Source organism: Erythrolamprus reginae, chromosome 2 (assembly GCF_031021105.1).
Source record: "Erythrolamprus reginae isolate rEryReg1 chromosome 2, rEryReg1.hap1, whole genome shotgun sequence".
Classification (NCBI taxonomy): domain Eukaryota; kingdom Metazoa; phylum Chordata; class Lepidosauria; order Squamata; family Dipsadidae; genus Erythrolamprus; species Erythrolamprus reginae.
Window position 1 is genome coordinate 252,874,759 of NC_091951.1, and position 27,598 is coordinate 252,902,356.

General features: G+C 40.3%; 1 protein-coding gene across 1 annotated transcript; it reads right to left on the reverse strand.

Annotated features, from left to right (window-relative positions):
- Positions 1-2,058: 2,058 nt before the first annotated feature.
- On the reverse strand, positions 2,059-27,598 carry LOC139158911 (SUN domain-containing protein 3-like). Its single transcript, XM_070736250.1, has 13 exons — positions 27,474-27,598; positions 25,633-25,730; positions 25,053-25,127; positions 23,877-23,952; positions 21,819-21,883; positions 18,065-18,120; positions 16,044-16,084; positions 12,482-12,638; positions 9,826-9,910; positions 9,135-9,244; positions 6,668-6,835; positions 4,696-4,785; positions 2,059-2,205 (listed from the first exon to the last, which is right to left on the reverse strand). The coding sequence occupies exons 1-13, from the start codon at positions 27,596-27,598 to the stop codon at positions 2,059-2,061; spliced, it is 1,293 nt and encodes a 430-aa protein (XP_070592351.1).

Here is a 27,598-nt window from a genome sequence, read left to right on the forward strand (position 1 = left end):
GCATCTTGATCAGAAAGAACATTGTTTTCAGATGGCTGGTACCAGAGGGTTTGACTTGGCAATCAATGAGAGTGAAAATAGAAAACGTGGAATAAGCAAGATCTTTCCTAGCACGCAGCGGATTGGATAGAATTGAACAAATTCGGATAGAACCAAAGAGTAGTGATGTTACGATGGGGGCTACATGTGGTGGAGGGGAGGAACCACTGGCAGTGGAGCAAAAACAAACACAGGCTTCACAGAAGCTAATTTTGGAAACCCGACTTCGAGAACCAAAAGAAGTTAAAAGGTACTAAAAATAAAGATGATACAAGATCTGAAAATATTTTCAGTCAAGGTAAATGGATTGAACAACCCGAGGAAAAGAAATCAAGTGTTAACTAAACTGATGAAACAAAAAGCTCAGATAAATATTTTACAAGAAGTTCATATTAAAAAATCAAAATGAAGTCTCCTTAAAAACTCAAAATTGGGGAAATTATATACTAGCTTGGCAAATCAAAAGAAAAGAGGTGTAGCAATGTATGTTGATGAATTAATTGAATGCAAAGAAATATATAATGACAGTGATGGACGGATTTTAATAGTGCAATTAGATTTAGAAACAAAACATCTTGTAATTGTCTCAATTTATGCACCAAATGATAATCAAAAACAATTCTATAAAGATCTGCACGAAAAAATTAATGAATTATCAATTGAAAATATGATAATAATAGGGGACTTCAATGCAATTGCAGATGACCAAATGGATTATACTGGGAAGAGAAAAGAAAAGAAAAAAAAAGGTAATTTTACCTGGGACGTTCTGGAAAATCAGTACGGAACTATCATTAAAAATGTATGGCGAGAAGAATACCTAAAAGATAACCATTATACTTTTTACTCTAACCCACACAAGACTTGGTCTAGAATTGATATGGCCTGGGCCCCTGCCCATATAATGGAACAAATTAGTAAAATAGAAATAGAGACAAATACTTGGGCAGATCACAACCCCTTATCCATATATTGGAAAGGTAAAAGGAAAATAAAAAATTGGACAATGAATATAACTATAATAAAAAACCCAGAGTACAAAAAATGGATAAAATTTTTTATTAACAATTATACGAAAGAAGAAATAAGTGAGGATTTAATTTTCAAATATTTGGAAAAAATAGAGTTACCAGCATTAACTGAAACACAACAGCAAAGACTAAACAAACCTATTACAGATATAGAATTAAAACAATCTATAAAGAAACAAAAAAATAATAAAGCGACTGGCCCAGATTCAATACCAGCCAAATTTTATAAATTGGACACAGAAATACTTTTCTCAAATATGCTTGAGACATATAATCAAATATTGATAGAAGGTAAATTACCAAAAACATCGTCAGAAACTTTAATAACTTTAATACATAAAGCTGACACGGAAAAAGAAAAAATTGAAAATTATAGACCTATCTCACTATTAAACGTAGATTATAAAAATTTTATATCAATGTTTGCTAATAGACTTAAAAGTATTATAAATAATATGATACATAGTGATCAAAATGGATTTTTACCAGGAAGACAAATCAAAAATAATTTAAGAATAATAGTAAATACATTAGAATATTATGAGCAACATCCAGAAAAGCAAATGGTGCTTATATTTTTGGATGTGAAAAAGGCATTTGATAATGTAGATTGGAACTTTATGAAAGTACAACTAAACAAGATGGAGGTAGGAACAAAGTTTTTTAATATAATAGACACTATATATACAGAACAAACAGCTAAAATTATAATAAATGGTGAACAGACCAAAAAAGTACATATACAACGAGGAGTAAGACAAACTTGTCCAATATCGCCACTATTATTTATTTTAACATTAGAGACATTGTTGATTAAAATAAGAGCAGATAAGGAAATAAAAGGATTGAAGATTAAAAAAGAAATTTATAAAACACAAGCATTCGCAGATGATGTGGTGTTTGTCTTGGAAGAACCAACAAAATATTTTAAATTTAATAAATTTAATTTAAATTTAATATGGGAAAGTCGCAGGATTTATTTATCTTGTTAGATTTCATCCACTTTCTTGCCCAAATGGTTTATATTGGCCATCATTCCATGCACCCTGGTTCGATAAATGCACGTGTACTCTGGATTTCCCCAGTTGCTCTCCACTTTGATCTTTACATACTGGAACGCCTTCTCTTGTTCATTCTGAAATGGAGATGAGGGAAAAGAACAATCATAATAAAAAGCAATCGAGATGAAGTCATCCTCTTGAATGGCTCTATCAGTTTAATAGAAGAGTGCAAAGCCTATACTGTATATCTATATACAAGAGCCGGGGTGGCGCAGCAGGTAGAATGCTGTACTGCAGGCCACTGAAGCTGACTGTAGATCTGTAGGTCAGCGGTTCAAATCTCATCACCGGCTCAAGGTTGACTCAGGCTTCCATCCTTCCAAGGTGGGTAAAATGAGGACCTGGATTATGGGGGCAATATGCTGGCTCTGTTAAAAAAGTGCTATTGCTAATATGTTGTAAGCTGCCCTGAGTCTAAGGAGAAGGGCGGCATAAAAATCAAATAAATAAATAAAATAAATCTGTAGACCTGTTTCCCAAATGCTGATATAACTGCTTTGGGATTGTTATACATCAGAAAGAAGATTTGTGGTGGGATTTTTTTGTTTTTTGTTTTGCTATGTCCCATTAGCTCCCATCAATATAGATAGAGTTCAACATATGACCCCAATTGAGCTCAAAATTGTTACGTGAATCTGGTTTCCCCATTGACTTTTCTTGTCAGAAGGTTGCAAAAGTTAATCACATGGACCCCGAGACACTGCAGCTGTCCAAATTGTGAGTCAGGTGTCAAGTGTACAAATAGGGGTGCTGCAATGGTTACACGTGTGAAAAAATGGTCATAAATCACTTTCTTCAATGCTACTGAAACTTTGAACAGCCATTAAGTCAACTGCTGTAAGTCGGGGACTATCTTTATAGTGCCACAGATTATCTAAACCAGTGTTTTTCAACCAGTGTGCCGCGGCATACTACTGTGCCGTGAGACATGGTCAGGTGTTCCGTGGGGAAATTAAACATGGGTCCCCAAACTATGGCCCGCGGAGGCCATTTATCCGGCCGGCCGCCAGCCACCTCCATCCGAATATAAACAATCCCTTCAGCTATCAGCAACAGGAAGAGTGGAGGCACAGGGAATGCTCACTGACCAATCACATTCTAGGATTCATCCTGACCACTAGCGATGAACCAATAGCAGGCCGCCTCTCATCCACACCCAGGAAGGTCCCCGCTCGGGCTGCTGCACACTTGTCATCGTGTGGCTGCAGTGAGTAGTTGAAGCTGCTACTCCTCCCCATGGTCCCGATTTTTAATCCTGGTCAGAACTGGAGGTAAATGTTGCCACCACTAGATGAAGCCTCAGCTGGTTATGTCTATCCTGATGGTGTATATAGATATTTGAACTATATTACAGTGATCCCTCTATTATCGTGAGGGTTCCGTTCCAAGACCCCTCGCGATAATCGATTTTTTTGGGATCTAGTGGTGCGGAAATAAAAACACCATCTGCGCATGCGCGCCCCTTTTTCCATGGCCGCGCATGCGCAGATGGTGTTTTTACTTCCGCACCTGGGAAGACCCAGGGAAGGTTCCTTCCGCCGCCCAGCAGCTGAGGAGCTGCCTGACTGCCTGCCTGCCCGCCGCTTTTCTGCCCGCCGCTTGTCCGCCGCTTGTCCGCCCGCCCCTTGTCCGCCCGCCCCTTGTCCGCCCGCCGCGTTTCCGCCCCCCGCTTTTCCGCCGCTTTTCCGCCCGCCGCTTTTCCGCCCGCCGCTTGTCCGCCGCTTTTTCGTCCACCGCTTGTCTGGCCGCCACTTGTCCGCCGCTCGGTGCACGATCGGGGTTTCCCCTTTGCGTGGGCGGCGGGGAATTCTGGGAGTTGAAGACCCAGGGAAGGTTCCTTCGGCCGCCCAGCAGCTGATCTGCTCGGCAGCGCAGTAGAAGTGAGGAGCCGAAGATGGGGTTTCCCCGTTGCCCACGCAAAGGGGAAACCCCATCTTCGGCTCCTCGCTGCTACTGTGCTGCTGAGCAGATCAGCTGCTGGGCGGCCGAAGGAACCTTCCCTGGGTGCCGCCCGCCGCTCGAGAGCAAGAGGGGGAGAGATAGAGAAGGAGAGAGAAGGAAAGAAAGAGATGAGAGAGGGAAGAAGAGAGTGTGAGAGAGGAAGAAGCAAGATAGAGAAAGAGAGAGAGAGAGAAAGAAAGATGAGAAAGGAAGGGAGTGACGTCATTGGGTGGAAAAATCACGATATAGCGTTTCGCAAAGATCGAGATCGCGAAACTCGAGGGATCACTGTATTAACTATATATATAATATGTACTGTGTTAGAGGGTCATTTTGGTTGGTGGTTTGCGCCAGGATTTTGTAAATGTAAAAAATGTGCCATGGCACAAAAAAGGTTGAAAATCACTGATCTAAACTATATTTCCTCAGGAGGAGCTCTGGTTTTCCAGCTCTGGCCTAATCCACTCCTTAAAGTACTGAATTAAAAGTTGTCTGATTTTTAGTAGATGGGGCAGAAATTGGAGAGATTCTTTCAAAACAACTCCCTCTGACACAGCCCCTTCGGTTTTACTCTATCCTACTTTAGTTTTACCTCTACCCCACTTCTCCCATTTCTAGTTTACCTTCAGTTGGAATGTCTGAATTAATTCCTTCTCATTATCATACTTGAATGTTCCCAGCAGGATCTCCTCTTTTGTTTCATCATTTAGCCCCTAAAATTAAAAGGAGGGAATCAGTGTAGAAGAGTTGAATGCTGCAGCAGCCCTGAAGGACAACCTGGAAGCAGTTCTTGGCCAACAAAGGCAGGTCAATGCAGAAACCAAAAAAAAAAAAAAAAGGAATTTTGAGTCTTGACAAGCAGGCAATCTTTTAATGCTGAGCAGAATTATTTTATTAGAAACGGGCAGAGAGCTACGGAGAGTGGTGTGATTTTTCACCCTGGTTATTGCCAGATTATTTTTAACATGTTTATTTTATTTATTGATTGATTGATTTTGTCCACTACACAATGAGGGTTTTAGTGGGTATACACATAGTAAAATACATGATGTAGGTTATATAGAGGATATACTCATAGTAAAATATATCTAAGAAAGAGTAGAAGAGAAGATATAGGAATGTTAAGATGCCTATGTTAGGGCTTATGTCAGAAAGCTATGCTGCTAATTTTCAGCAACTCTGGTGTACTGATCTGGACTCTGACTTTCCCTGGAAGTAGCAGGCAAAGGTTTTGTCCATTTCATCCTCCTCCTCCCACATATTGTATTCCAAATCACTATCCTGTACAGGGGTTGTAGTGAAGGCAGGAAATGTCCCAGAATATGGGACCTTATGGAAGTATCCTATGGAGTAGGGAAAGGGACAGTCTTTAAATGAATTCATATGGGAAGCAGCAAAGAAATTGTTAGTCATTTTCTGAATTAAAGACACCAGGGAAGGTGAGGCCATGTCACTGGATAAGAGAAATTAATAGACTACTTAGAGTGGAAGCTGATAGAGTTGGGCAGATATAATTGCTTGTCTTAGAATTCTACAGGGGGAATGGCCATTTAGCTCATTACTCCAAATATTGCTAGTTTATCCAGCCTCTACTGATAGGCTGCCAGTCCAGAGAACCTGGCAGTGTATTATGTACCAATCCCTTCAAAAGGAGCTTTTTGAAGTGAGCAATAGCTTGCATATCACAAATTAAGGTATTGATTAATATTTTTCTTAAATTTGTATCTTACTTTTATTTGTTACAATTTAAGATCTGTACACAATAATGGGCTGCGGCCCCCATGGGAGGGGGACACAGTGGGAGTTGTAAGTTCATGCACTATTTATAGAATACTTAATAATTTTTTTATTGTCCTTCCTTCTCTAGTACCTTAGTATGATCCTTAATTGCTTTTAAAATAGGAAATAATTAAATAGTATGTTTTACCCATAAACACTTTAATCATTTTAATCATTATCTAGATCTTAACTTTTATAGCAATTAAAGAAAATTGAGCTACTTGCTTAATCTGTTATCATACTGAACCTTATGGGTTTAGTACAAAACCTTAAAATGTTACTGTGCTCCTCAACAAATAATGCTGTCTATCATTTGTCCTTTTGGTGGCTATTCAAATAACGTGACTTAATCAACTGAAAAAGAGTCGTCAAGACACTACCACCCAGTCACATGACCTTTAAGCCACCCCGGTGACCTTTAAGCCACCCTGGTCACATGATTGTCAAGCTACTCCCACCTGGTCACATGGCAGGCAAGCCACACCCACAAAATAAACCATGCCCACAGTGTGGCAGTAAACATTTTGGCAGCTCATTGCTATATGTTCATAATGCTCCCACCTCCCATTTTTCCCCAAGAACTTTGAGAGATGAATTGGTCTGAGGGAGAATGACTGGCCTAAACTCTGCTGGCTTTTATACTAAAGGGAGAAATAGAACTCGGAGCACTGATTTCTAATCCTTCATCTTAACCTCGATACCAGAATGGCTCCATATCCTATTTCAGCTCAATATCAAGGGCATAGTAGCCTTGGTGCTTCCTAAATTGGAGTTAGAGGAAAGATATAAGATAAGTTAAAACAGTATTGTACTTACATAAACCAAAAAATCTTTTAAGGCGCTTGTGATTCCTTCCGAAAAAGCTATTGCTTTAGAGATGTGCTGAACTGTAACGGCTGTCAGTCGGACTTTTTCAGGCAGCTTAATTACGACTTGGCCTTCAGATCCTGAGAATGCCCAGCAGTTTCCAGGGTAAACATCCGGCTACAAACAGGAGACCATTCACATAAATAAAATGCTCAAAATTGGAATCACTCTATAATATGTAAATAGATACATTGCTCTGGGGTTAAAATGGTTTATACAAGAAACACCCCCAATTTGATGGTGGGGTATGTATGCTTGTTGGGTGGTGGGCACTTTTCACTATACACTTGTTTTATGTTGTGGGTATCTTAAAATTGTTAAAAATCAATTAAAAAAAATGAATTCAGGTCCTGCAGATTGATTTGATGTGTGAGTACAATAATTACTGGGATTTCTCCACGAGTAGGGTGAACTTTATTGTGAATGTGTGACAAAATTACTTCTGACCTCTAATCTGTATTTTCTCTGGCTTATTAAGAGGTCAGATACACCAGCAAAGTAAACTATTAGTGGATAAATAGAGTTTTGTAATTAAACCAGAATAATATCCCAACTAGTGTAAATTTTCCAATCATTTGCAACCAGGAAAATGTCATTCTTCCCTCATTCCTCCGTTGTAAATGAGGCATTCCCTCTTTCTCATTCTCTTTCTGTCTATCTGCCTTTTAATCTCATTGAGGGGAGTAGTGAAGAGGATGGGCAAGAAAGGACCAGGATCTCCAACATTTTTATTTTTATCCCTCTAGAAATGAAGGGAATGGATGACGAACTGGGAAAAAGGATTACATAAAGTGAGGAGAGTACAAGGTGAAAAGAACAGAGAAAGGGGATGGATGGGATTAAAGAAATATTCCCAGAAGGTTGGCAGATTTATTTTATTTTTTAAATTTATGCGTTTGTTTATCAAAACGTGTAAGTAATAGCAGGTACGTATTGATATAAACACAAAGATAAGTAAAGTAGGTACAAGCAAATAGGACAATAAGACAGGGATGGTAGGCACAATAGTGTGCTTATGCATACTCCTTACTAATAAACGTGTGTGTGTATTGCTCAAAAAAAATAAAGGGAACACTCAAATAACACATCCTAGATCTGAATGAATGAAATATTCTTATTGAATACTTTATTCTGTACAAAGTTGAATGTGCACAACAACATGTGAAATAGATTGTCAATCATTGTTGCTTCCCAAGTGGACAGTTTGATTACACAGAAGTTTGATTTACTTGGAGTTATATTGTGTTAAGTGTTCCCTTTATCTTTTTGAAGTGTGTGTGTGTGTGTGTATTTCTCACCAAGCATTTATCACCAGCAGCCAATGCTTCAGCAATATACAAGGGGCCATTTTCTTCCATTCTGAAGCCCAATAATGAAGACTTCTATAGAAATGGGAGAGAATTCTCCTTTTGCTTTCCAACGTCCAGAAAGCATAAATAAGGAGAAACAGTCTACACTATAGCAATAGTAATAGTACTTAGATTTATATACCATTCCACCGTGCTTTACAGCACTCTCTGAGATGTTTACAACATTAGCAGCCCCCAATTTTACCGACTTCAGAAAGAAGGAAAACTGAATCAACTTTAAAGTGGTCAGGATTGAATTTCTGGCAGTGAGCAGTTACCCTGCAATCCTGCATTCTAACTACTGCGTCATCACAGCTTTTGCCATCATTTAAAGTCTTCTTAAATACAGCAACTCAGAACTTCACAAACTATTCCAGATATACATTCAGAAACAACATACAAAGGAGAAGATTTTGTTCTTCTCTGGAATATTCTGTTTTTGAGCTGGAGAGTTTTGTGCATCCCTCCCCAGGGTTGGGCTACAGCCCGGATGGGAGGGGACGCAGTGGAGTAGCGAAATTGGAACTCCACCCTAGAGCACCCAATTTGCACTGAAAGATGAAAGAAAATGTAGCGCGTCCTGCATAAAACACGCCCACAGTGTGGTAGTAAAAAATTTGGTAGTTCTTCACCCTCCCTCTCCCTGCTCTAAACCAACCGAAATCATATTATTGTAACTTCTGAACTCTGCCTTAGTTTAATGCAATTAAAAGCAACAGTTAGATTTTCAAGTCAGAACAAAACAGGCCCTGAAGAACTGCAGAAAAAGTTTGCAGAGCCATTCACAAATATGTGCATCCTTTAATTTTAAGGAAAGCACTGAGCTTTCCTTAAAATTAAATGAAGTCAGATTTTATCAACATTTTGATCTGGAATACAAGATCTCTAGGAAATCCAAGGGCTATAGTGTAGGCTAGATTGAGAAGTTAAAGAAAACATTCAGAAGAAAATAATGACATGTATATAGTTATGAGATAGAAACTGGACTCGGGGCAGTACTATTTTTCTAGCTGAGAAATTGTACTATTCTTCTTAATTAACTAATAGCAATGATAGAAATACTGCACCTGTAAAATAGTTTCAGGAGGGTTGGCTGAAGCGATAAATGGAAACCAACAGTTTTCCTGGTGTAAAAAGTCGAAAGACTTAGATGTCCTGTCTTTATCAATCGTGGCTCCTAGACAGACAGACAGATGATTATGTAACCTCAAGTTGTTTTCTATTTCTAGTGAACATTTAGATGTATTTTCTTGTGACACATGTTTTTTAAAGTCTAGAATTAGTAGGGTAAAATATAAAGAGATTTCTTATCAGAAATTACATTCATTCACATGTAATTTCCCAATATTAGTTCCCGCGTAGTCTCCATGTAGATAGATGATACTTTTATAAAGGCTAGAATAAGCACAGAATAAAATATAAAGAAACTTTTCATCAGAAATTAAATTCACTCATATATACTGTAATTATCCAATAGTAATTCATCTTTTGTAGAGTTTAGTGTAGAAAGAGAAAAATCTGTCAGATATGATTTCAAATCACTTTCTTATTTTTTTCTCCCCAAGCTTCAGTTCAGGGATTTAAATGTGATGCCCATTAAACATTTAAATCAACCGAAGCTTTCAGATACTTCTCAAGGGCAACCAGGTTCTCAAGATCCAGAACTGGATGTAACTACTGCACAACTCGCAGTTTATGCAAAGACACTCCTGGCTGTGAGTTGCAAACCCAAAGCCACTCCATCCTTCAGGACATTACCTATTGACTTTTGAGCCCAGTCAGCCTTCTGTATATCGTCTTCAAAAATCTTCTTAAAAGCCAAATTGAGCATATCAATCATTTCCTGCAAAGGAGAAGAAAAATACACCAGGGAAATGGTTTATACAAATATCAGTTACATACGTTAGACATCGTAAGTTATGAATAGAACCATAGACTTAATTCCAACTGTTAACAACAGATACACAAATATGGACAATAAAGCATCATGTCAAAAAAGCCAAAATTTGCCAACTCGGCAAATGGTTTGTTTCTCAAGTTTGCTGAGTAAAGACAGGAAATAAATGTGCCCAAATGAATAGCCCATAAAGGAATATTAACTGGTATCTAATAATATTTTTCTATCAGATTTTAGCTAAGGAAGAATGGTTGGTGGTGCTTAAAACAGTGTGTACCACGATTCTTTTAGATAGCATTAAGATGTTTTCATCTGTCAGTTAATTATGTGAAAAGATGATGTCTATGAAGCATACACTATAGCCAGCCCTGGGACACAGGCATTTGGGGGCTAATGTCAAAAGACAAAAATTTATATCAGTGCAGAAATCTCTATGCAATGCTCATGGTTTTTAGACATAAAGGCTGGAACTTCTGTGGAGAAGAAAAGTATGTAGAAAGGAGAGGTAGATTTAATAATTCTTAGAGTCATCAATCAATTCAAACAGACTATCTCATGTAGTAGGTTGGAGATATACAAATTTCCTTTAAACTTTTGGTAAAGGATAATCCCATAATTTACTATTTTATTTAATTTCTATACCACTCAACTCTCCAAAAGCAGTAATTGTTTTGTCTTCACCATAAAGACTTAAAACATACTAGAACAACTTTTATTATAAGCATCTCTATCATGAACAGTGGGAAACCTATGACTAGGGCAGTGGTGGCGAACCTTTTAGAGACTGGAAGCCAAAACCCACTTACTTGTCGCAAAGTGCCAACAAGGCAATTTAACTGAATACTGAGGTTTTACTACCTAAAATAATGATAAAGGCAGAGTTCAGCTAATTGTTCTATGAAAAATGTGATAAATGCACTTTTATGCCCCTTCATTTTTTCTGCTTTTGAAATATTATGCTCAATAACAATAAAAACTTTTGTAATATCATTTCTCTTTTTCTCCTTCCCTTTCTGTTTCTCTCTCTCTTTCCTTGCCTCTCTTCCCCTTTCCCTTCCTCTCTGCCTTTTTCTTTCTCTTCCTCTTTCCCTCCCTCTCTCTCTCTCTCTGCCTTTGCTTCTCTCTTTCTCACCCTGTTTCCATCCCTCTGTTTCTCTCTCTCCTTCCCTCCCTCTCTCTCTCATTGCCTTCATCTGTTTCTCCACCCCACCCCTCCAAAACTGGTGCTGGGTGGTGGGAATCTGGAGGCTGATGAGCCTAGGAGCAGTGCACCGAATTTCAGCTGGCTGGCAGGGAGGCATGGCACCCCAACACAGGCAGCTCTGCAGGAAAAGCAACTGAGGCCAGAAGGAGCCTAGACCAGGGGTAGGCAAAGTTGTCTCTTCTATGACTTTTTTACTTCAACTCCCAGAATTCCTGAGCCGATCATGCTAGCTCAGGAATTCTGGGAGTTGAAGTCCACATGTCATAAAAGAGCCAACTTTGCCTACCCCTGGCCTAGACAATCCAGGGTTGCATTGCGGCTCTGTGTCGTAATGAATTTCAGGAGGAGGAGGACCCCATCTCCTCCATTGGGAAACACCTGAGCTATGGTGGTGAATCTATAGCATCATGCGAGAGGTGGCATGCAGAGCCCTCTCTGTGGGCATGTGCGTCATCGCCCCAGCCTAGCTCCATCACATTTCTTTGTCGGTTTCATTTTCAGGGAAACAAAAGATTGTGGGACTAAAAAAAAATATCACTCAATCAATTCCAACTTTGTGAGATCTTCTCCTTTCATGAGAAGTTGGAATTGATTGAGTGAATATTTTTTTTTAGTCCCACAAACTTTTGTTTCCCTGAAAATGAAACCGACAAAGAAATGCGATGGAGCTAGGCTGGGGTGATGACGCACGTGCCCACAGAGAGGGCTCTGCATGCCACCTCTCGCATGATGCTATAGATTCACCACCATAGGTCTAGGATTGTCCAAACTATGCCACTGGTTGATTGTTCTCCCTGTTGGGAAATTTCTCCTTGGTTCTTGGTTGCTTTTTCCCTTGATTAGTTTCCATCCATTGTTTCTTGTCTTGCCTTCAGGTGCTTTGGAAAACAGGTTGATGCTCTCTGCTCTCTGCAGTCCTTCAAATATTGGAACACTGCTTTTGTGTCATCGCTAATCCTTCTTTTCATTAGAGTAGATATACCCAATTAGCACCATCCTTGTTTCTCAACATTTTGTTGATATTGTGGCGACCAAAACTGGATGCAACATGGAATACTAGTGCCCAGTATGAAATTATAATTTACCCTTTTGCAGCAGGAAAGAAGCCCTCACTGTGGTTCAATGTTTTCCCTATTGTATTTTTTAAGCATATTTGGTACGAGAGAGGCTGGCCATGAGAACAACTAACAGACTTCAGTTTTGTAAAAGGGGGAAAAATGACATTCTATGGTAGCTAATAGATGTGCAAAAGAAAATTATAATCTGGAAAGATCGAAACCAGAGAATTTCTGAGATTAGTTGCAGCTTCCTACTTTCTCTTCTCCTGGTAAGTCACTTTCCTGAAGGATTTGCTTGGTGGACTGCAGAATGCCTTTCTGGAGGTTGCTGATCTCAGAATGCAGTTGATCCAAATCATTCTTAAGGTCCTGAATTTCATGGAATTGATCTTCCAGCAGATGTTGAGATTTCCTTGTAATAAAGGAGGGGAAATGGGTGTCAGGATTATACGCAAAACTCTGAAAAACTGTTAAATGGGAAAACAAAAGGATACAAACCCGTTCTATTGTTGCTTCCGTCTAGTGTTGCCTGGATTTTTGCTGTAGACTAGTGTGATACAGCTGATCCTTGACTTACAACCATTCATTTAATAAGTCTGAAATTACAGTGGCACTGAAAAAAGTGATTTCCGACCACTTTTCACATTTAGGACTGTTTCGGCCAGTGTTCCCTCTAATTTTTTTGGGGGGTGGGCAGAAAAGTATAGTGTCTGAGCGGCAGTCCCTTCGGGACTGGGTGGCACAGAAATAATTAATAAACAAACAAACAAACAAACAAACAAACAAATAAAAACCCCACCCTGTTTTGCCTCAGAGAATTTCAAAATAAAATACTGTACTGTGTGTCTATAACAGTGAGCTCATAATAGGGCAACTCTATCAATATCAAAATGCCACTTAAATAGTTGAGCTAGTTTCAAACTAGATTTTGATTTTCTTTCTCTCCTCTTTACTCCCATTCTTTTTCTTTCTCTTTTCCTTCCTCTCTTTTTTCTATCTGTTTCTCTCTCTTCCTCTCTTCCTCTCTCTCTCCTTCCCTCTCACTCTTTCCCTCTCGGCTTCTGGGCAGGTTTGGAAAACTCTGAGTTGATGATGATTTTTAAGTGAGCGATTGCTCACTGCTCAGCTTAGAGGGAACTATGGTTGCGGCCTCCCCATGGTCACATGACAAAGATTCAGATGCTTGGCAACTGATTCATATTTATGACGGTTGCAGAGTCCCAGTGTTGTGATAATCTTTTTGCAACCTTTTTATAGACAAAGTCAATTAGGGAAGCCAGATTCATTTAATAACCATGCTATTAACTTAAGAAAGGCAGAGTTTCACTTAACCAGCGTAGCAAAATAGTGGTAAACAGGGGCAAAATTCACTTAACAAATGTCTCATTTAGCAACAAAAACATTTGGGCTCAATTGTGGTTGTAAGTTGAGGACTGACTGTAATCATAACTGTTTTCCAGACCATTCCTGGACCTGCAATGCACCAGCTAATTATTGTGGTTACATAAGACTGGATATTAAGGCATTTCCGCTGAATCTGAAGGATGTTAGAATCAAGAAAGGAGATATTAAGCATGCCTGACCCAAATACGGTAAACCAGGGATGTCAAACTCAATTTCATTGAGGGGCGCATCAGGGTTGTGTTTGATCTTGGGGGGAGGTAGGCGTGGCCATAGTGGGCATGGTCAGCTCAACATCACTTAGTGGCAGCAGAGGCACCAAGAAGCCAATCTTTACTGTTTCCAGGGCAGTCCCGCGGGCCGGATGTGGCCCATGGGCCTTGGATTTGACAGCCCTGCCCTAAATATAGTCAGGAATGAATCTTTTTGAATTCAGGGGAACTTACTTCCACAGAAAGGCGGATAGAATTGCAGCTTAAATATTTTCTCCTTGGGTGTGAAAGAATGTTGCACTGTAGTCTCTAACCAAAAGCAAATGCATATTTATCCAGAGAGGACTTCCAATGTGTTTTCAGTCTTAGGATTGCCTCCAAAGGGATTGGTGTAGGCCAGGAATAGGCAAAATTGGCTCTTCTACGACATGTGGACTTCAACTCCCAGAATGCCTGAGCCAATCATGCTAGCTCAGGAATTCTGGGAGTTGAAGTCCACAAGTCATAGAAGAGCCAATTTTGCCTACCCTGGTGTAGGCCAATGATGGGATTGGACAACCTATTATTTTAACCCTAATGTACATGAGATAAGGTCGGTTGCAGTCGGTGTTAGTGGGGGATCAGAGGTCGAACCCGAGGTCTCTCCATTGTGGGGTGCCTCAGGGGTCGGTCCTCTCCCTCCTGCTATTTAATATCTACATGAAACCGCTGGGCGAGATCATCCAAGGGCATGGGGTGAGGTATCATCAGTACGCTGATGATACCCAGCTTTACATCTCTACCCCATGTCCAGTCAATGAAGCAGTGGAAGTGATGTGCCGGTGCCTGGAGGCTGTTGGGGCCTGGATGGGTGTCAACAGACTCAAACTCAACCCTGATAAGATGGAGTGGCTGTGGGTTTTGCCTCCCAAAGACAATTCAAATTGTCCGTCCATCACCCTGGGGGGGAATATTGACCCCCCTCAGAGAGGGTCCGCAACTTGGGTGTCCTCCTCAATCCACAGCTCACATTAGAGAAACATCTTTCAGCTATGGCGAGGGGGGCGTTTGCCCAGGTTCGCCTGGTGCACCAGTTGCGGCCCTATTTGGACTGGGAGTCACTGCTCACAGTCACTCATGCCCTCATCACCTCGAGGCTCGACTACTGTAATGCTCTCTACATGGGGCTACGTATGAAAAGTGTTCGGAAACTTCAGATCATGCAAAAGGCAGCTGCAAGAGCTATCATGGGCTTTCCCCAAAATGCCCATGTAACACCAACACTCCGCAGTCTGCATTGGTTGCCGATCAGTTCCGGTCACAATTCAAAGTGTTGGTCATTACCTATAAAGCCCTTCATGACACCGGACTAGGGTATCTACGAGACCGCCTTCTGCCGCACGAATCCCAGTGACCGGTTAGGTCCCACAGAGTGGGCCTTCTCCGGGTCCCGTCAACAAAACAATGTTGCTTGGCGGGGCCCAGGGGAAAAGCCTTCTCTGTGGCGGCCCCGACCCTCTGGAATCAACTCCCCGCAGAGATTAGAATTGCCCCTACCCTCCTTGCCTTTCGTAAGCTCCTTAAAACCCACCTTTGTCATCAGCCATGGGGGAATTGAGACATTCTTTCCCCCTAGGCCTTTATAATTTATGCATGGTATGTTTGTTTGTTTGTTTGTATGGATGTTTAGTTTTATAATAAGGGTTTTTTAGTTGTTTTTAGTATAGGATTTACATGATGTTTTTTATTACTGTTGTTAGCCGCCCCGAGTCTACGGAGAGGGGCGGCATACAAATCCAAAAAATAAATAAATAAATAATGAAGCTTGAGGCTTACATTCCTAGACCAAGGCATGCCTGGCTGGGGAATTCTGGAAATTTTCCAAGGTTGGGCAGCCCTGTCTTAGTTCCTGTAGTTCTAAGCCTGGCTGCATTTCAATAAGCCACATTCCCCGAGATTTGTACAGTTCTTTTCCTTTAAACCATAACTTTTCTTTCATATCTTAGGTTTGAAGGGGGAGAGGCCTCTTTCCAATGTTTTGGTTTATTGGGTGACGATTTCTAGACTTTTTTTTTAAAAAAAAGCTTGTGTGCATTCTTGTTTTTAACTATTGTATTTTGTAAATTTCCCAGAGTCATGAGATAGATTTAAGCAGTTTATACATTTAATTAATGAGTAAAGTCTTTTTCTTTAAGATATTTTGGAGGGATGTATAATAGCCTTACCAGAGATTGTTCAGCTCAGTTTCATACATTTTTGTTAGTTCCTGTTGGAAGGAAATGAAAAACTAACTTTGGAATCAATAACCACATTTATCTTTACAACATCATTTGGTTACCTGTCCACATTGCCTTGTGCTTATCCCATACCCTCTGGTAGAGCCAATACATTTTAATTTATGTTTGCTTGTTTGTATCCTACTTTCCATTATATATATATTTTTACAAAATATCCCAAAATACCTTCTTCCTCTTATTTTCCCCACAATAATAATCTGAAGTGAGTTAAGGTGAGTGTGTGTGACTGAGCCAAGATCACCCAGCTGACTTTCAAGGTTAAGGCAGCACTAGAACTCAGTGTCTCCTGGTTTCTAAGCCAGCATTTTAATTGCTATATCAAACCCAAGCAAGCTGTCACTTCCTGAGCTGCTTGTTTGTGCAGCAGTGGTTACTCCAAAACTGCTGAGAACAACTTAACAGGCTCAGTTGTGTAACGTTAATTAGTTGATTACAGCCTGGAAGCAGCTGCTGCCTGGAATTGACAAAATCCTAGTCACTTTCACCCCTGAAGGCATTTGCCTCCCAAGAAGCTGCAGCTACACTCCTTTCAATGCATATTCCCCATCATGTACCTGTTCACTCTCTTTCCAGTGAATGTAAATGCAAACACCATTCCCATTTTTTCTAATTATCTCAGTGCCAGGGTAAGCATTTCAAACGATGGGGAGTAGGGGAAAGGGGGCATATGATTTGGCCTTTTCTCCAGGTTCTTCATAAATTGAGTTCTCCCTACACCTTCCACACTGCTTGGAGCCCCTCCCTTATGATACCAGGTTGCAACGCCTTGGTCCCTTCAGCCTTGAAAGACGGCGTTTAAGGGGTGACTTGATAGAAGTGTATAAAATCATGCATGGGATAGAAAAGGTGGATAGAGAAAATTCTTTTCTCTATTACACAATACTAGGGCAAGGGGGCACTCCTTAAAGCACATAGGTAAGAAAGCGAGGACAAATCAAGGGAAATATTTCTTCACCCAGAGGGTCGTTGGTTTATGGAATTCAACTGTCAGCCTTGATAGCTTCAAGGCAAGATTAGACAGATTCATGGATGCCAAGTGTATCGGTGGTTATTGAAATGGATGTCCATGTGCCGCTTCTATGTTGGTTGAGGCAGGCAGGATTCCCTTGTGTACCATTTGTTGGGGGTCAAGGGAAAGGGAGGGGTTTGCCTTCTCCTTCTGCTCAAGATCCCCATGTACAATTAGGGGGCCAATGTGTAACACAGAATGCTGGACTCGATGGGCTTTGGCCTGATTCAGCATGGCTCTTCTTATGTTCTTATGCTTGGGTTCACACAACTGTTTGGGGTTATATCCTAATGTTGTAAAGCAGGGATGTCAAACTCATGTTGTCATGTTGTCATTATGTGACGTATTGTGACTTTTTTCCCCCTTCACTAAACCGGGGTGTGGGGGTGGCCAGTGTGTGATGCAGCTGTGCCATGATTGTGACACCCCTGCTTCAAAGCAAGGGAAAGCTGAAGTAAAATAATAAGCAGAAATGTGGTCATGTGATTTTTTGCTTAGTGACAGCTTTGCTGAACAACGGACTTGTAGTTTGTCAATTGCAGTCACTAAATAAGGAGTACCTATTTTTGGAGAATGCAAAAGTAGTGGAGCCAAGTTTGCTACTTGAGCCATTCTTTTATATTTAAAAAATAAAATCCAGATTTTAACTGTCACTTCCATGATGACAGATTATACACAAATTCACTTGCTGTTTTCCAGATACAACATTTCTGGTAGCCTCAAAACCCAAGAAAACAAATGTGAACATCATCTTTGATGGCCTCTTATTATCGAGCAAGGGCTTGTTTCCATTGAGAATTGTTACTAAAGAAAGGATCTTTGTGTGTGGCAGCCTTTTTGTCTTGAGACCAAATTCTCAAATTCTCTATGAGTTCCCCAATCTGGCCCCAAACTACTTCGATGACTTCCTTTTCTGTCCCTTACATGCAATGGTGTTTACCTTGGATGACAGGCCATCAGATAATTGCAGGTATTGACAAGCAATGTAAACGGTGCCTGTAAGAAACAAACAAAACTGGGAAGTTTCTACAATGAACTCTACAAATGCCTTTTGTCTTGAAGCTTCATGTCCAAGAAATTGCTAAAATTACACAGAATATTAGGAAAGATGTTCCTCTAGCATGTTATCCTCTTTTCTCAAAACTCTTTAAGAAGGACATTAATCCTACCTACACTGAAATTTGGCAACTTTTTTTTAAACAATATTTTTATTGATTTTTAACAACACAACATAAAACAGTGCATAGTGAATTGTGCCCACCACCCCGACACACACACATTCCCCACCACCAAATTGGGGGAGTTTCTTGTATAGTCCACTTAACCCAAGAGCAATATATCTGTTTACATATTATAGAGTGATTCCAATTTATTTCTTGTAGCTTGGTCTCGGATTCTGCTCATCATATATTGTCATACCTTGTCCCACCATCCCATCAGCTGTCCCAACTCAGTTTCATTATCCGAATTTATCCTTTTTTCCATAATTTCAAATTGAATGTGGTCCATCACGTACCCATACCAATTTTGCATTGTCCATTTTGTCGCATCCTTCCAACCCAAAACTATTACTGCCTGAGCGCTTTCTATTGCTGCTTTTTTTATTTCTCTAAATTCTCCCATTGCCTTGCTTTTTACTAGTACTGCCATTTCCTTAGTGATTGTCCATTGTATATTTAGCATTCTATTGATATCCTCTTTCACTTTTTGCCAAAATTCCTGCACTATCGGGCATTCCCAAAACATATGCATGAACACTCCTTTGTCTGGACACCCATGCCAACAATTCCCCCTGACATTCTGCTGAAAGTGTGCGAGTTGAACGGGAGTAAAATACCACTTATGTAATATTTTCCTTCTCATTTCCCTGATTCTTGTCTTTTTAATTTTCCTTATATTTTCTACTATATTTTCCATCTCTTGTACCTCTACTTGTATCTCATTTTGCCACCATTTAGTCAATCCATCAATCGTATCCCCTTTTGACTGCACTAGCAATTTATATATATTGGTTGCTTGCGCCTTTATCCCCTCACTTTTTTCTCTTATTATTTTCTCTAACCCTGTCTCCTCCCTCCATACTACTTCTTTATTCTCCCTTTCATTAAGATGTTTACATATTGCATTAATTTGTAGCCACCTTCCCTTACCTAACCACCATTCTATATGATTTCTACTTGGCCTGCCATCCTTCTCATATAACTGTTCTATCTTATTTGTCCCTCTTCCCTTCAACTCTCCTATAACCCTATTTAAATTCATTTCATTTTATCTATTTATTACATAAAGCGATGACGGTTTAGATTTATATAATCCTATTTTCCCCTGCCATTTTTTCCAAATTTCCATAGTCCCTTTCATGGGCCCTATTAATTTACCTAAGTCGCTCCTGTCCCACTTTCTAAATATTAATTCTCTATTCTTCATCCCGTTTATCTGTTTTTCCAATTTCACCCATTTATTTTCACATAATTGCAACTCCATTAACCTTTCCATTTGAAAAGCTTCCCTATACAGCTCCAAACATGGAACTCCCCATCCCCCCTTTTTCATTCGCAATTAACCACTTTTTCCTTATTCTTGGTCTCTTATCTTCTTCAATCCAATAATTTAGTTTTTTGTCCCACTCTTTAACCTTACATGCGGATAGCCCCCCCGGCAGCACCTGAAAAAGGTACATCATTTTGGGAGCTATCATCATTTTTAATGCTCTTATTTTAGCGAGTCTCCTTAGCTTTTTCTCTTTCCAGCTCCTCATCTGTTTCAACATTTTCCTCCATATTAATCTATAATTCATCTCTTCAATTTTCACTGGGTTTTTCAATAAGCAAATTCCCAAATATTTTATTTTTTAAAGTACTAATTTCAACCCTGATTCTTTCCTGATTTCTATCTGTTCTCTCTGATCTGTATTTAAACACATAATCTCTGATTTTTCCATATTAACCGACAGTCCCGATTCCTGTTTAAACTCTTATAAAATGTTTATTTGGCAACTTTATTGAACACTGGGCGCGTTCTCTCCTTCCTTTTGAAAGAATAGAAAAGCTTTTTAGTTTTATAAACACAGAATAATATAGAAGTGCATCTAAGAAAAATATCACCACACACAACCATTTCCCACTACCTGAAGGAGCATTTAAAATCTCACTTTTTTCTACCGATACTTGCCATTCAAACAGCCTTCATTTACTTCAACCACCTACCCAAATTGTCTCTTACAGAAGCTCTTTCAGTACTGAGAGAAAAATCTGTATCTGAGAAAAAGGTGAACGGTCATAGGATATACAATAACATGCCCTTGTTTGCAGGTTGGATACTTCCGCTGTGCAGTTCCATGCGTATTCATCCTGCAAGAATCTGCAGTTGGATCCTGGTTCAGAGGAGCAGGAGTTGGAGCTGGGACTGTCCAACAGGGAAGACATAGTCCTCTATAAATGAGTGGAAAGTCGAGGGGATGAGGATGAGGAAGTCCCAAGTCCGTCTGGCAGTGGGAGTCGGGGGGGGGGGCAACCGGATGGGGATCCTCCTGCAGGAGCAGAGCAGCTGCACAGGACCAACAGAGATGGTAGCCTCTCAGTGGTGGGCTGCTACCTGTACGCCTCAGAGCTCCATTCCGCTAGATTGCACAATTTGCGTGAAACCACTCTGATGCCGTCTTCAATATTCTGGTGACTGGCGCCATCTTTTTTTAAAAAAATCCTGCGAGGGGATACCCAGGTGCGTGAAATGTCATTGATTTTTTGCTTCTCCACGTGTGTGGAAGCAAAAAATCACCGAAATTGTATGCGAGCGAGCGTCCCCTCAGGAGATTTCAGCAAGTTTTTGTTTCCTGCGCATGCGCAAAAGCAAAATCACATGTGGGAACGCACGCACAGGCGCACATCCATGACCATCCGAATGAGTAGGATGCCCGTGCAGCGCACCGGTATGCAGGTAAGTGGAACCCGCCGCTGCTCTAGACTGCCTCTGACAAGGAACGGATGAGGAGAGCAGAGTGGAGAGGGGCACAGAGGAGATCAGCGAGGTTGCTTACAAGGAAGCAGCCCCGTCCTTCCTCAGAAGGAAAGCTGGGGAAGGTTGATTGAATCAGATGCTTGAGAAGGTGTGTCTGTCGGGAACACGCTTGTTTTGATGTGCTTCTTCCCAGCTTCACTGGATCCTGTTCCTTGAATTTTGGGCTTGGTCTCAGCTCTCAGACTTTAGACTCTTGGACTATTATTTGGTTGCTGGAACTCTGGACTTATTTCCAGTGAAGGGCTACCAAAATTTTACTACCACACTGTGGGCGTGGCTTATGCAGGACGCCGTGCATTTTCTTTCAACATCTTTCAATGCAAATTGGGTGCTCTGGGGCAGAGCTCCATTTTTGCTACCCCACTGCGTCACCCCCACTATCCAGGCAGTAGCCCCACCCCTGCTTATCACCATCTTTCCTCGTGGGACTTTGTTTGTAAACTCAGAGTGACGGAAAAGCATTAGTGGGTTGTGATAATGAGCAATAAGGAAACCTTCCTTAACCACTGTCTTGCCCACCTGACGTGAGTTAAAACATGAACTTTTCTGGATAAAATCTGGCATATTGGGACTTCTGACACTCAGGTCGTCGACACAAGCACCTTTTTTGTTCAATCCATGAGAACCTCCTGCTAGTCAGATGGTTTTTTTTTCAAATCTCAAGTGGAAGTACTTACCATAAATGACTGAGGCAGCTATGGTGAGCAACATCAAGCATTTCACACAGTTTTCCCTTTGGCTTCTGTGGAGGAAGGTAGGATCATTAAGGAAAAGTCAATAGACGGGAAAATTCTTAGGATAAAAATGCTAAGGATAAGAATTGGAATTTTGATAATGGCGAAGGCCACTCAAGGGCATTGCTCGTTCTTTTCCCAACCAGAGAGGTTTATTAACAAGTCATTCTGAGGGTTGCTGCTGCTTCATGTTTTTTCTCTCTCCTCTTTTTTCCTTGCTTGATATCTGCCATAAAACAATGCATGGTGTGATGTCATCAAACAGGGTGTTTCCTTAACCCCTAGTGCCAATGTTATCACACCATACATTATGGCTATGCTAGCTGTTGCATGAGAAAGGGAAGAAACACCTAGGACAGGGGTAGACAAAGTTGGCTCTTCTATGACTTGTGAACTTCAGCTCCCAGAATTCCTGAGCCAGTCATACTAGCTCAGGAATTCTGGGAGTTGAAGTCCACATGTCATAGAAGAGCCAACTTTGCCTAGCACTGACCTAGGAAGATGCATCTATTGAGTTCAACCAGTTCAGCTTAAGGTGTTAGCAACATTGTTAGGTATCAGATAGGGGCCTTTCGCAAACTGGATATGCAGATATGGAATTGGAAATTTCCTGCATGTAAAACAGGTCAAGCATCAAATTCTAGGCAATGCTCAGGTTATTACATTGCTTGAGATATGGAAAAGCAGAAGTGAGAGTAAAAGAAATAGTAGTGTTGATGAAAACCAGCAAGAGGATAAGCAGAAAGACTACTTGTGAAGTAGAGGAAGACATAACATAAGCTTTCTTCCTGCAAGTAATGGAGGAGAGAGGCAGCTTGAGTCTATGCAAAGGATTCAAGAAGTCCATGGGTGTTTCAACTGGGTTTATTTCAACATGGCCAACTCTCCATAGGATGATTTACTGCGGGACAAGAATTACACTAATATCAAAGAAATGGTGGAATAGAATCACTGAAGAATGGAAAATTTAATATTTTAAAATTTATTTTAAATAATAAAATTGAATTGTTAAATTGTCCCATGGCGAGTTGTCCTGATGTGAGTTGGCCATGGTGAATTGACAGTGGCAGGTTTTGTTGCAGCAACTTGGCTGGGCTGGATTGATTGATTCATTCATTGGTTGATTAGTTGATTGACTGATTCATTCATTCATTCATTCATTCATTCATTCATTCATTCATTCATTCATTCATTCATTCATTTGTGTTTCTGAATGGTTGTCCCATTTCCATTCCCAACTCAGCCAGTGTGGACAACTTTCACCACCAAAGAAATTGCTGAATACATTGGCTGGAGAAGATATGTGGTTTGGAGAATCTGAGAGAAGTAGACTTGAATTTAGAGGGAGGGACTTGGGACTATGAAAAGAGAGAGAGAGAGGAACTGCAAATGGGACCATGCAGAATCTGTTACTTTTAAAGTCAAGGAAGGAAGAAATTAAGGATAATTAATTTGTGCATAAAAGGCACCATTAAAACACAATAATTGAATATGTTATAGTTATAATACATTATTTTAATATATAACATGGATTTATAAACAAAATAATTTTTAAATATTTAAATTCATGGGGATGTGCATGCAGGTGCAGGGTCGGACACATGGGTCAAAAATGCATGCAGGGAGTGGAGGGGCAGGGGGTCACTTGCATATGCAGGGAGTGGGGGAGCATAGGGGGAGTGCGCACATATGCGGGGTGTAAGCAGGGGAGTTGCATGGGCAATTGCGAGGCTGGGGGGGTGTCGCACACGCATTGCATTATGGGTGTGCAAGTATGCTTTCGGCAAGTGACAATAAAAATGTTAGTCACCAATGTGTTAGGGTAACACCTCTTTAGCCTATTTAAAGTCTTTCATGTCATCTAATATATGATATTTTCAACCTCTACCCCACCCAACGTAGAACTTCTGTGATGGAGAAGACGATTAGATGCAGAGTTAGCTGTCTTGATTATGATGTCATTCCAAAAGAGGTTTTGGACATTTTTACATTGCTACTTACCTAATACAGCAGCAGAATTTTCGAAGACAGCAGATAAAAGAAAACACAATAATGCTGGGAATGCAGCATATGGTTTCTGTGAAACAGAACAATTCACAAAACAGTTAAGGTGTTGATTCTGAAGGTTTATAAAGCGGCAAGGAACGGCTTGTCCACGCCGTTCATTCTCGGCGCTTTCGAGCTGAGTCCGGGAGCGAATTCGCTCCCGGACTCAGCTCGAAAGCGCCGATAGCAAGCGGCAAGGAACGGCTTGTCCACGCCGTTCATTCTCGCCGCTTTCGAGCTGAGTCCGGGAGCGAATTCGCTCCCAGACTCAGCTCGAAAGCGCCAATAGCAAGTGGCAAGGAACGGCTTGTCCACGCCGTTCATTCTCGCCGCTTTCGAGCTGAGTCCGGGAGCGAATTCGAGAATGAACGGCGTGGGCGGGTTCTTGAGAAGAGGTAAAAAAATATTGAATACCCGGTTCTTATCTAGAAAAGTTTGTAAGTAGAGACGTTCTTAGGTAGATTATAGGTAAACTGTACATTATATTAACATAGCCAATCAGTACAATTGACCTTAGATTCAGTCCAGAGAAGATTAGGTCTTCTTAAATCTTACTAAAAGCAGATGGACTTTTAGAGTTAAATGCTCATTTATTATATCCAATGGGTCAGCCTTAGTAGTGGACATTTTCTGAGATGAAGTGTCCCTTTCTACATATAGGAAGATGTACAGTAGATGAGTAAAATGGGTGAGGATATTCTCAAATTGGTCATTCCTGCATTTTAGAGCTTACTATAGGCTTGGATGAACACATAAGATTCTGTATTACAGAACTGGTGTTCCAGAAAAGGATGAGGTGAAGCAACTTGCTACTATCATTCTATCAAAAAAGCACCTTTGGGACAATTGTTGGGTCAAGTAGATAAGAAAGAAACTCCAGAAGAGTTTGTATTTGCCAATCTACTTAAATATTATTCCATTATTATTAGGATTGTTGTTGTTGTTGTTGTGATGATGATGATGATGATGTCTTAAAGACTAAACAATATGATACTCTAAAGTTGGAAGTTGTCTTGGAGGATTAACTTCCATCCCTGATTAAAGGCTGGTCTAACTTCTGCTTGAATAACTTTAGTTATGAAATGCACCATATTTTCAGGAAAGCTGTAGGAAAGTGGAACTGCTACATACTCAGCATACTTTCAGAAGAAGGTGTGGAATCAGATGACGAGTGGCTACTGCAACTCTCACCAGCAATGACTCCTCCTGTCGAAGAAAACCCATTCTCATTATCCAGTCATCACTATTATCCTATATCAATAATTTCTGTAGACAGACTGGATTTGCAGTATCTGATCTGACTTCCATCTGCATCAATATACATTTCTACAATCTGTACAGTAGTTTGTTTTCTTTCCTATTCTTGTATCTTGGCCCTCTTGAATGCATCAATTGCAAGAGAGATAACATATGAGGGTAAATGCAAAATTATGCAGGGGTCTCCAACCTTGGTAACTTTAAGTCTGGGGGACTTCAACTCCCAAAAATTTCCTAGCCAGCAGTGATGGCTGGGGAATTGTGGGAATTGAAGTCCTCTAGGCTTAAAGTTGCCAAAGTTGGAGACTCCTACTTTAGTGGATTTGTATACACTGCATAGATCTAAACTAGCAAAAAGATTCAATCCTGACATATTTTCTCTGGATTTTTTTTAAAAATCCCTGGCCTCTAATCATTAGTGGGTATCCAAAGCCTAAATATTTCTTAGACTTACCCCCCTTGTCTTCTCTCTGATCATAAATTGAAGACATCTGGCTAGATGAGGTAGTAGATGTCCTTGGACAACCTCCTGAAGAATTAAGCAGGAACCAGCTGAAAGAAGAAGAGTTGCAAATGCTCTACAAATGTACTGTTATATTGGGGTGCCGGCTTTTTTAATTACCGTGAAAAATACGAACACTTTAGCATTAAGCCATAGCACATAGACGTATATACCACTTCATAGTGCTTTACTGTCCCCTCTAAGTGGTTTAAAGAGTCAGCATATTGCCCTCAACCACCCGGGTCCTCATTTTACCGATCTCGGAAAGATGGAAGGCTGAGTTAACCTTGAACCGGTCAGGTTTGAACTTCTGGCAGTGAGCAGTGAGTGAGCCTGCAATGCTGTGTTCCAACCACTGTGCCACCACGGCTCCTAAATAAAGCTTTTTTCATGCTTTTAGCTGTCATTGGGGGCTGCCTGAAATACAATGCATTATCCTAAGAATGATGTTCCTTAGTGTCTTCACTCCATCCATTGTGTCAACAAAGCATATTAAAATACTATTTGCTATTCCTAAAAATTGGTTCTAGCATACAGTTTCCCCAAAATGGTGTAACTGTCCTGCAGCAATGAAGACAGGATCCAGGGGAGGTGCATGAAAAACCTTTTAACCTCATTGTTACACCCATCTTTCCCAAAATTTCATTGTATTGTTTTCATTGTTCATGTGTGTTCATGTGAGTTCATGTGGACTATGAAAGGGAGATGTGTACATTTAAATTATACTTTTTCCCAATACTTTTTAATATTCAATAATTAAAGCACAAAATCCAAAGAGGGAAAAAATTAACAGAAGCTAAACTAAATTAAAACATGTTTAAAAAGATGTGAGTTAAAATGACAAAAATAAATAAAACATATCATCCCTACTAGTTGAACACTGACAAATACAGTATATTGCAACAATAATAGCTCTCTCCCTTGCAAAAGAGGTCCCAGTTTCATAAACTTCTACATCTATTTGCAGCCCAATTTGACCTATCATACATTTTATATAGACTGCTCAAAAAAATAAAGGGGACACTTAAACAGCACAATATAACTCCAAGTAAATCAAACTTCTGTGAAATCAAACTATCTACTTAGGAAGCAATACTGATTGACAATCAATTTCACATGCTGTTGTATACATTCAACTTTGTACAGAACAAAGTATTCAATGAGAATATTTCATCCATTCAGATCTACATGTGTTATTTGAGTATTCCCTTTATTTTTTTTGAGCAATATAGGTGTGTGTGTGTGTGTGTGTGTGCGTGTGAAGAAAAATAGTTAAAGCCCTCGTTAGGGCTTTAAAAAAACTTTATTCAGAGAGAATAACAATGAAAGAGCTTGCAAGCCAGTAAGAGCTGGGAACATCATTAGCACCTGGAAAGAAACATTCGCAGCAAGTACAGCAATGGAAAAAACCCTGCAAAGACTTAGGGCTTGTAAATATTCTTAGCAGGGAATAACAGTGAAAGAGCTTGCAAGCTGGTAAGAGCTGTGAACATTGTTAGTACCTGGTTAGGGCAGGAAATAAACTTATTGAGAGCAAGTTAGAGCAATGAAAAAACCCTGCAAAGAATTAGGGCTTAGAAAACATTCTTCACAGAGAGAAACAATGAAAGAGCCTGCAAGGTAAGAGCTGGGAAGATCGTTAGCAGCTAGTTAGGGCTGGAAAAAAGCTACATTTAGAGTATAAGATGCACCCTAATTATCAACCTCTTTTAGGGAGGGAAAGGGTGTGTCTTATACTCCAAAAATACGGTATTCGTTATGTTACAGTAACTAAATCCATGCATTCTTCTTACTTCTTTGACTGGGTCTTGCCCGATCCTCTTGTTGCCCTGGGATTGCTACCTTGCTCAGCAGGGTTATCTTGAAAACCTGGCATTGCTTGAGCTGGATACCTCCGCACAGAGCGTCTCCCATCCAT